This window comes from Bos indicus, chromosome 7 (assembly GCF_029378745.1).
Source record: "Bos indicus isolate NIAB-ARS_2022 breed Sahiwal x Tharparkar chromosome 7, NIAB-ARS_B.indTharparkar_mat_pri_1.0, whole genome shotgun sequence".
Lineage (NCBI taxonomy): Eukaryota > Metazoa > Chordata > Mammalia > Artiodactyla > Bovidae > Bos > Bos indicus.
In genome coordinates this window covers 87,085,081-87,096,075 of record NC_091766.1, presented here as the reverse complement: position 1 = coordinate 87,096,075, position 10,995 = coordinate 87,085,081, and the positions used below count along the sequence as shown (strand labels likewise).

Sequence of the window (10,995 nt, the reverse complement as noted above, 5' to 3'; positions counted from 1 at the left end):
CCCTGAAGAAGGGAATGGCTACCCACTCCAGCATTCTTGCCTGGAGAATTCCATGGCCAGAGAGGCCAGAGAGGCAGGCTACATACAGTCCATGGGGTTGCAAAGAGTCAGACACGACTGAGAGTGAGCTGATATTTAATATAGTCAATGTTGTTCAGTCACTCAGTAGCATCCGACTCTGCAACCACATGGACTGCAGCACACCAGGCCTCCCTGTCCCTCACCATCTACCAGAATTTGCCCAAGTTCATGTCCATTGCATTGGTGATATCATCCAGTCATCTCATCCTCTGAGCCAGTATTGACAACATATTTCCATATATCTACATTATTGACAACTTCATCATTTTTTTCTTATTGTATTTCAGTTTCATGGAATTGGGGGAATCATAACCTGAGTAGTTCATAATGTGCTCTCTTTACCAATCTATGCATGGCTTATGTTTTAGTTATTAATATTATTTAATTAATTACTTTTAGTATGTTAAACACTTATGAACCTACCAGCCAAAACAAAAGCTTGAAACTTGACAATACTCTTCTATATGGTTTTGTCCAAAAACCCATTCCTTTGCTACCAGATAGTTTCATTTTCATGAGGATATCAATATTTTTAATACTTTATTTCATAAGTAACATCTCCATGTTTACCCAAATTTTTAAAGCTATTTTCTAATCTTTGTATTAGTTTCATTTTGATTCCTTCAAATTGAAGTGGTATTTTTCAGTTCTAGAGCCTCATCTAATGTCATATTTGAAATTCAGTTTAAATGAACAGTTATGAAAATATTAAACAGGTTTTTGTGGCTTTGTAAACAAGCATATCTAAATGATATGTCCTTTCAGATCTAGCAAATATAAAATTGCCATGAGTCCTCTCATTGGATCTAAGGTAATACAAGTCCAAAAGGGCTTGTAACAATAATAGGCTTGTTTTAATTCTGTAAATATGTATCAAATATCTACCAAGAAGGAGGTATAGAGTTTGGCATTGGTACTGGTAATGGTGGTGACTTAAAATAACTTGGATAGTGGTTTCTCTCCAGTGAGTTTAAATTCTAAGAGAGAGCCCAGAAACACAACCATACATGGGGAAACTCACCATGTGAGAGGGGTAGCACATTAGGTCAGTGGGAGAAGATGAGTTATTCAACATATGATGCTGGAATAATTGTTTAGTAATTATTTCTAAGTAATAATTGAACTTCAGTTCAGTTCAGTCACTCAGTCATGTCCGACTCTTTGTGACCCCATGGACTGTAGCATACCAGGCCTCACTGTCCATCACCAACTCCCGGAGTCTACCCAAACCCATGTCCATTGAGTCAGTGATGCCATCCAACCATCTCATCCTCTGTCGTCCCCTTCTCCTCCTGCCCTCAATCCTTCCCACCATCAGGGTCTTTTCCAATGAGTCAGCTCTTCACATCAGATGGCCAAAGTACTGGAGTTTCAGCTTTAACATTAGTCCTTCCAATGAACACCCAGGACTGATCTCCTTTAGAATGGACTGGTTGGATCTCTTTGCAGTCCAAGGGACTCTCAAGAGCCTTCTCCAACACCACCGTTCAAAAGCATCAATTCTTCGGCATTCAGCTTTCTTTATAGTCCAACTCTCACATTGATACATGACTACTGGAAAACCATAGCCTTGATTAGACGGACCTTTGTTGGCAAAGTAATGTCTCTGCTTTTTAATATGCTATCTAGGTTGGTCATAACTTTCCTTCCAAGGAGTAAGCGTCTTTTAATTTCATGGCTGCAGTCCCCATCCGCAGTGATTTTGGAGCCCAGAAAAATAAAGTCAGCCACTGTTGCCACTGTTTCCACATCTATTTGCCATAAAGTGATGGGACTGGACGCTATGATCTTAGTTTTCTGAATGGTGAGTTTTAAGCCAACTTTTCTCTCTCCTATTTCATTTTCAAGAGGCTCTTTAGTAGTTCTTCTTCACTTTCTGCCATAAGGGTGGTATCATTTACATATCTAAGGTTATTGATATTCCTCCCGGCAATCTTGATTCCAGCTTGTGCTTCTTCCAGTGCAGTGTTTCTCATGATGTACTCTGCACAGAACTTAAATAAGCAGGGTGACAATATACAGCCTTGACGTACTCCTTTTCCTATTTGGAACCAGTCTGTTGTTCCATGTCCAGTTCGAACTGTTGCTTCCTGACCTGCATAGAGGTTTCTCAGTTACTTAACAATAAAAATTGGGATTATTTCATGTGTAAAAAATAAATTGTACCTGTTTAACTCACACCAATCAAAAAAATTCTAGTACGGGAGAGATAGATGTCAGCAAAAATGTGACTGAAGATAAAATAATGCAAATTCTAAATATTGAGTTTAAAAAAAGTTTAGGAAAGCAGTTACAATTCTGAATTGTGGATGGTGTGAAAATCCAAGGAAAATGTAATGTATGAACTGGGCTTTCAAGGCTAAGTGGATTTAAAATAGGAGTAAGAGGCAGAAGTAGAAATGCGGGAAGAATTGTTCCAAAAGGTTGTTTTCAAGCAAGGTGACCAGTTCATCTTGGTTTGGTTGGTACTTTCCTAAAAGTGGTCTTCCCTGGTGGTTCAGAGGGTAAAGATCTGCCTGCAGTGCAGGAGACCAGGGTTTGATCCCTGGGTCGGGAAGATCCCCTGGAGAAGGAAATGGCAACCCACTCCAGTATTCTTGCCTGGAGAATCCCACGGACAGAGGAGCCTGGTGGGCTACAGTCCAGGGGTCACAAAGAGTCGGACACGACTGAGCGACTTCACTTCCACTTTTTCACTTTTCCTGTAAGCACTGCAAGCCCCATGTGATGGGGAAAGGGCAAATCAGGACAGTTGGTCCACTTGAAACAAAGCCATGCATTCCCTACCACTCCTCCCAATTTCCTAAGCAAAGAAGTACACAGAGTCCCATAAACCCAGACAGCAGGTGTCAGCTTTTGGAAGCTGAACTCTGCTCACTGGCCCCTACCACTTGCTCTGAGAAGGGAGCTTGAGGATTTCAAAGTTCCTTGTGCTTCTCGGTTACCCATAGCAGCACTTCCCTTTAGGCCTACTTAGCCCCGAGACTCCTCCACTGCTGAGACATCAAATGCTAGCCTTTGTTTGATGACCACCTTCCATTCTCCCAGCCTCTTACTACCTATTCCTGCTGAGCTTCCTGCCTGTTCTTATCAACACTTTTGGCCCCTCAACCGCATCCTAATTCTCCTGATCCATCACCAGCCTGGTTCTTGTTTATCGAGTCTATCAACATACTAACGTAACATGCTTGTTGAGATAAAGCACTGTGGAGTCAAACATCCACTTCTGCCTGTTTTATTTTGTGTCCATCTATGCTTCTTACTCTCCACAGGAATTTACCAACAGAGTTAACTTCTCTGAACCTGTTTTCTCAGCTGGAAAATAGGAGATACCAATGCCTCCTATTCCATATTACTCATGAAATACTATTTTTAAAAAAGCAACAAGATTTTCAGAATTGTATGTACAGTATGAATACACTTTTGTGTATATAAAGTCATTTCTTGCATATGAATGTTTATAAATGCAATTAAAAGAAGAAAACCAAACTCTAAAAATGGTTAGCTTTCAGAAGGGATATGAAAAAGGGGAGAAATGTTAATAAGCAAATGATCTTTACACTCTTATCTTTGAATTGTGTGACTATTATATGATAAACTTAGGTTATTTTGAAATTAAAATATAAATGAAGACAGGATAAAAATGGACAAACATAAAAGTTTCACAGGGGAGTCGACACTTAAGTGAATCTCCATGTGTGGGGAGATAAGAAAGGGAAGGATTTTCTAGGGAAATGAGTAGTGTGAGCCATGGAGTAGATAGCGCAGTGCCGCCAGGACCCTGCAGAAAACCTTAATGATGAGGGACAGGACTCAGTGAGAGCCATGTGAAGGGGAGGATCATAGGAAATAAGGCCAGAAAGATGGCCAGGGCTAGCTCTGAGTGCCCTTTGAAGGCCATACAGTTCAATTTGAACTTTGTCCTGAAACTAATGGGAAAGCATTGAGAAGTAAGAAGAATGGGAAAAAAAAATAATAGAAGCTGAATTTTAGAAAGGTACTATATTGTGAATATAGGGGTGGGCAATACTATAGATTTTTTAAAATTTATTTATTTTTTCATTTATTTGGCTGTTCTGGATCTTAGTTATGGGATGTGGGATCTGTAGTTGGTCTTTAATTGAGGCATGTGTGATCTAGGTGGATCCTGGGCTCCCTGCATTGGGAGCATGGAGTGTTAGCTCCTGGATCACCAGGGAAGTCTCAAGACTGTAGATTTGAAAAGGAAATCAGAAACATTTTCAATATTCACAAAAAGAGATGATGAAGGCCTAATTTATTAGCAGAGACCAAATAACATTTCATTTTATGCTGTGATTAAAATATTAATAGCATTTTACTGGGTCTCAAAATGGAGGTAAAACCGCCGCCCGGTCACCCCCAGCCCAACTCCGGCCGTCGCCGCCACCGCTGCTGGGGGGAGGAGGGTCATGATCCCAAGGAACCAGAGCAGTTGAGAAAGCTGTTTATTGGTGGTCTGAGCTTTGAAACTACAGATGATAGCTTAAGAGAACATTTTGAGAAATGTGGCACACTTACAGATTGTGTGGTGATGAGAGACCCCCAAACAGAACGTTCCAGGGGCTTTGGTTTTGTGACTTACTCTTTTGTTGAAGAAGTGGATGCAGCAATGTGTGCTCGACCGCACAAGGCTGATGGGCGTGTAGTGGAACCAAAGAGAACTGTTTCTAGAGAGGATTCTGTAAAGCCTGGTGCCCATCTAACAGTGAAGAAAATTTTTGTTGGTGGTATTAAAGAAGATACAGAAGAATATAATTTGAGAGACTACTGTGAAAAGTATGGCAAGATTGAAACCATAGAAGTTATGGAAGACAGGCAGAGTGGGAAAAAGAGAGGATTTGCTTTTGTAACTTTTGATGATCATGATACAGTTGATAAAATTGTTATTCAGAAATACCACACTATTAATGGGCATAATTATGAAGTGAAAAAGGCCCTTTCTAAACAAGAGATGCAATCTGCTGGATCACAAAGAGATCGTCGAGGTGGATCTGGCAACTTTATGGGTCATGGAGGAAACTTTGGAGGTGGTGGGGGTAACTTTGGCCGTGGTGGAAACTTTGGTGGAAGAGGAGGCTATGGTGGCGGAGGTGGTGGCAGCAGAGGGAGCTATGGAGGAGGAGATGGTGGATATAATGGATTTGGAGGGGATGGTGGCAACTATGGCGGTGGTCCTGGTTATAGTAGTAGAGGAGGTTACGGTGCTGGTGGACCAGGAGGATATGGAAACCAAGGTGGTGGACATGGTGGCGGTGGTGGAGGATATGATGGTTACAATGAAGGAGGAAATTTTGGGGGTAACTGTGGTGGTGGTGGAAACTATAATGATTTTGGAAATTATAGTGGACAACAGCAGTCAAATTATGGACCCATGAAAGGGGGTAGTTTTGGCGGAAGAAGCTCGGGCAGTCCCTATGGTGGTGGTTATGGATCTGGTCGTGGAAGTGGTGGATATGGTAGCAGAAGGTTCTAAAAACTCAGAAGAAAAGGGCTACAGTTCTTAGCAGGAAAGAGAGCAAGGAGTTATCAGGAAAGCTGCAGGTTACTTTGAGACAGTTGTTCCAAATGCGTTAGAGGAACTGTAAAAATCTGCCACAGAAGGAACGATGATCCATAGTCAGAAAAGTTAACTGCAGCTTAAACAGGAAACCCTTCTTGTTCAGGACTGTCATAGCCACAGTTTGCAAAAAGTGTAGCTATTGATTAATGCAATGTAGTGTCAATTAGATGTACATTCCTGAGGTCTTTTATCTGTTGTAGCTTTGTCTTTTTCTTTTCATTACATCTGGTATATTGCCCTGTAAATTGTGTTAGTGGTACCAGGAATAAAAAATTAAGGAATTTTTAACTTTTCAATATTTGTGTAGTTAACTTTTTCTACATTTTAGTACAGAAACTTTAACAAAATGCAGTTTTGAAGGTGTTTCCTTGTGAGTTAACAAGTAAAGAAGATCATTGTTAATTACTATTTTGTATGAATTTTGCTAAAGTTAACTGTAAAGAAACACCTGCTGACTTGCAGTTTAAGGGGAATCTATTCTCCCCATTTCCAAACCATGAAATGAATGGCTCTGACATGTGGAGAGAATAGATATTTGTATGTTTGCAGTGTGTGTTTTAGATAATAGAATTGGGTATTTAAATTAGCATATTTGTGAATTTAATAGCATTAAGATTTACCCTCAAATGAAAAATCTCAAAATTTATATTTGGTTTTTGTGCATTTTCTTTCAAAATGTAATCACGATTTTAGTGTCTTAGCTTTGCTGAGAGTCCCAGCTGTGTTTAGAACATCTCCATTCTATATTCACCTTGGTCACAAGTAAACTGCTGCCATAGTTTTATTGGGGTGTAAAGAATGTCTACTGCTCTCTGTTTAAATTCTGGGAAGGGGTAGTGAATGTTTCCCCTTTCCTCCTACCTTAGGAAACATTCTTAAAATGTTGAAAATACAAGACCACTAAGCTTGCTGTATCTGAGCAAATTAGTGGCTATCTTTTTTTCCTTTTTAAAGCACAAGAGGCCCATAAATCTTCAGTTATTTTCCTTGGTTTAATATATATTTTTTTGATACAAGCTCTCAGAGCAAGGGAATAAAAATCATGCATTGTTGAACCCTTAAAAAAATTAATAGCGTTTTATTGAGATATTTGTTTCCAGCTAACATTTATTTAGCCAAGCTTAAAACCTAGGTAAGAATTATAAATGGATGTCTCATTTATTTCTTAAAACTTCATAAGGCATAAAAGTCTGTTAATATTCCTAACATTATAAATCAGGAAACAGAGATTCAGAGGGGTTGAGATATTTGCCCAAGCACACCTACCTGATAAATGGTGTGGCCAGAATCTGAATCCACAGAGCCTGGTTCCCTGGCCACACTTTCAAATGTTAGGCCATAAAGCCTGTCCTTAGAGTGTCCTCAATGTCAAAGAAAAGTTGCTCTGGACAGAATTAAATTGGCAAGGAAAACTTTAAGACTATAGCAATGGGGAGAGAGACTGAACTCAACTCCACTGAAACAGAGTGGAGGGTTTTTAAGTACTGGGGTAAGCTAGTGAAAGAAGTACTGAAGGGTGACAGGGGAAGGTTGGTCAGTGTGACTGGGCCATCTGTATTTGTTAATTGTTTCTTATTCAAGTTAGACTCTGTCTTCCCACCAAGATGGGAAGTCAGAGGCACTGTGTTCCTCGGTGCTTACTGAAAAGGATGGCTTCTAGGTTCTTAAGGAAGATATTCTGGGTTATAAAATTGTCAAGAGTCTAGAAGACTACTTATCACAAAGGTGCAGATAAGGAATTTATAATTGCAAATTTTCTAAAGCAAATGCTCAAAGAAAAGGGAAGGCCAGGGCCTCGTATCAGATGAAGCCTGTCTAAAGTATAGTCAAGCTGAGAGAACATTAAGATCTTCTTGATCATGAATTATTCTGGAGTATGGGATGCAGTAAAATGCAGTGTGTTAGCCTTAATCCACTGGGGGAATTCCTCTGGAATGGCATATAAATCTCTGATATATATATAATCCATTTAAAATTATATTATACACATGTGTATGCTAAAAGTTAACACACCAATATACATTGCACAATATAATCCACATCATCAAAGTAAAAATTTCTATTTTATAGACATTTTAAAACAGTGGATATTAATTAATGAGATCATTTAATGTTATTAACTAAAATAACAGTCAGTATTTTTTTTTAGTATTTGTTGTATGCCAGATATGAAGCTAAATTCTTTCTCATATAGTAATTACTTTCTCATATACTCCTAAGATCAATCATGGGAGGTAGCTACAATAATTATCTTTATTTTATGAGTGAGGAAACTGGTTCTGAGGTCACATAATTTATAGTCTGTTTGAGTCCTAAGTAGGACTGGCTACCTATGGCAACCCACTCCAGTATTCTTGCTGGGAAAATCCATGGATGGAAGAGCCTGGCGGGCTATCGTCCATAGGGTCACAAAAGGTCAGACGTGACTGAACAACTGCATACACACCTGGTTTGTGAGACCCAAGGCGAAATGAACGTGTAGGACTTCTTGTTCCAAAATTATTGAGCGTCATAAGGTGACAACAGAACATTAAACCAAAGGGCCCTTCGAAGGACAGGGTACCGTATGACTGCAGGTCTTATGCCTGTCAAACTAGCCCTGCCCTTAAGTTAGTGCTTTCGACCTTTAAGCTGTTTTCTATCTTTCCTGAATGAGTTACTCAGTATTGAGGTTGTTGGGGATAGCCGGGTTCATAAGTAGTGATCAGTTTATCTTTTTAAATGCCTGGAGAAAAGAAACTTTCTCACAGTCAGGATTTGGATATTTAATTCCACCTGTATTAGCTTTCTATAAAGAAATTGATGTTTTTGAACTGTGGTGTTGGAGAAGACTCTTGAGAATCCCTTGGAGAGCAAGGAGATCCAACCAGTCCATCCTAAAGGAAATCAGTCCTGAATATTCATTGTAAGGACTGATGCTGAAGCTGAATGTCCAATACTTTGGCCACCTGATGCGAAGAACTGACTCACTAGAAAAGACCCTGATGCTGGGAAAGATTGAAGGTGGGAGGAGAAGGGGACGACAGAGGAGGAGATGGTTATCATCAGCAACTCGATGGACATGAATTTGAGTAAGCTCCAGAAGTTGGTGATGGACCGGGAAGCCTGGCATACTGCAGTCCATGGGTTGCAGAGAGTTGGATACGAATGAGCAACTGAACTGAACTATCTCATACAGCTTGTCAGTGAGCATCAAAGTGTTAGAAGACATGAGACTCTCTACGGATCCTGTCTGAAAATAGTAAATATCTGGAACAAAGGAGGATCTTCCTGTACAAAGGAAAACTATACCTAAATACTAGCTGCCATCTATGGGTCGCACAGAGTTGGACACGACTGAAGCAACTTGGCAGCAACAGCAGCAGCCTATATTCTGTGGTCAAACAGATGCAAACAGCCAACTCGTTGGAAAAAGTCCCTGATGCTAGCAAAGATTGAGGGCAGAAGAAGAGAGCATCAGAGGATGAGATGGCTAGATGGTATCACTGATGCAACAGACATGAACTTGGGCAAACTTTGGGAGATGGTGAGGCACGGGGAGGCCTGGTGTGCTGCGGTCCATGGGGTTGCAAAGAGTTGGATATGACTGGGTGACTGGACAACAGCATACTATGGCCCCTCTCACAATATATTACTCTGATTAGAACTAAACTTGGAAGACATCATGCTATATTTAGATGACAACAAATATTAGCAATACAAACAAAAAGTGTTTTTCCATCATTAAAGAGAAAGATATATGATAGTACTGAGGCTACTACCAGAAGATGGGTGTATTAGTACTAAATTTTTAAAAACTTATTCATACTGAAGCCCAGCATGGTTGAGTAGTGTTAAATGAAGATGCTTTCCAGAGTAAAATTGCTTTATTCCTGGAGTCAAGTACTGTTCAAAGTGACTATTATTCTCACTACATGAATTATTGTAGCTTAAGTAACATTTTATTGTAAATGGCACCTACAGAGAGTAGTAGATTTAGATTTCATTATAAAAGAGGTTAGTTTTCATTGTGAAAGTTCTCTTTGCTTTTTGATAGAGATGAAACCAATATGAAGCTAGTGAAAATGAAAATGTTAGTTGCTCTGTTGTCTCCAACTCTTTGCAACCCCGTGGACTGTAGCCCACCAGGCTTCTGTGTCCATGGAATTCTCCAAGCAAGAATACTGGAGTGGGTAGCCATGCCCTTTTCCAAGGAACCTTCCTGACCCACGGATCAAACCTGGGTCTCCTACATTGCAGGCAAATTCTTTACTGTCTGAGCCACCAGGGAAGCTCCAACATAGACCAAAGATGATCTCAAATGTGAATAGAGGTAAAGATTATACATATGAAGTTCTTTTTAAGATCAGCTCCTTGAAACACTTATATGAATTCTACAATCAAAAATTTGTCATTTGGGGTCTTCCCCGGTTGCTCAGTGGTAAAGAATCTGCCTGCCAACACAGGGGAAACGAGATCGATCCCCGATCTGGGAAGATCCCACATGCTGTGGGGAAACTAAACCCACGTGCCATAACTGCTGAAGCCCATGACCAAGACTAGAGAGTAGTCCCCACTGACCACAACTAGAGAAAAAGCCCTTGCAGCAGTGAAGACCCAATACAGCCATAAGTAAATAAATATTATTAAAAAAAAATTTGTCATTGGAATAGACAAGAGGTTGTTGTCAGGGTGACATGTATTCCTTGACTGTTGTTTGGCATTTTGTGTCATTTTTTAAAAAATGACTTGTCTTCCCATCTGAATGTATTAACAAAATGTTAAGCAAATTTCTTAAATATCATTATGATCCTGGTCTTAAATATAAATATTTTTCTTCAAAAACATGCAACTTTCTTATATATTATAGTTTTTAAATAACTTTCCTAAGATATAATTGGCATGTAATGAACTACACATACTTGAAGCATAGAACTTAAGTTTTGAAATATGTATTTACCCATGAGAATATCACCAACACCAAGACAGTAAACATACCTAGTCCTCCTCAGAATTTCCCCTGCTCCTCAGTAGCCTCTAACTTCCTCATACCCAATCTATTCTTACCTTATTCTCCAATCACTCATCTGCTTTCTGTCACTAGAGATTTGTTTGCAATTTTTAAAGAATTTTGTATAAATGGAATAATACAATGTATACTCCTTTTATTAAGCATAATAGTTTGAGATTCATCCACATTGTAGCTTGAAGCAGTAATTCATTCCTTTTAATCACTGAATAGTATTTTACTGTATGGAAATATAACTTTTATTTATCTGTTCAGTGTGAACATTTGTGTTGTTTCTAGTTTGGGGCTATTACATATAAAACTGCTGTGAACATTTTGCATATTA

At 39.4% G+C, this 10,995-nt stretch overlaps 1 protein-coding gene across 1 annotated transcript; it reads left to right on the top strand.

The window, feature by feature from the left end:
- Nucleotides 1-4,430: 4,430 nt before the first annotated feature.
- Nucleotides 4,431-5,955, top strand: LOC109562317 (heterogeneous nuclear ribonucleoprotein A3-like). The gene has a single exon (XM_070794017.1). It carries the CDS (start codon nucleotides 4,433-4,435, stop codon nucleotides 5,573-5,575), a length of 1,143 nt encoding a protein of 380 aa, XP_070650118.1. The 5' UTR covers nucleotides 4,431-4,432; the 3' UTR covers nucleotides 5,576-5,955.
- Nucleotides 5,956-10,995: the final 5,040 nt, after the last annotated feature.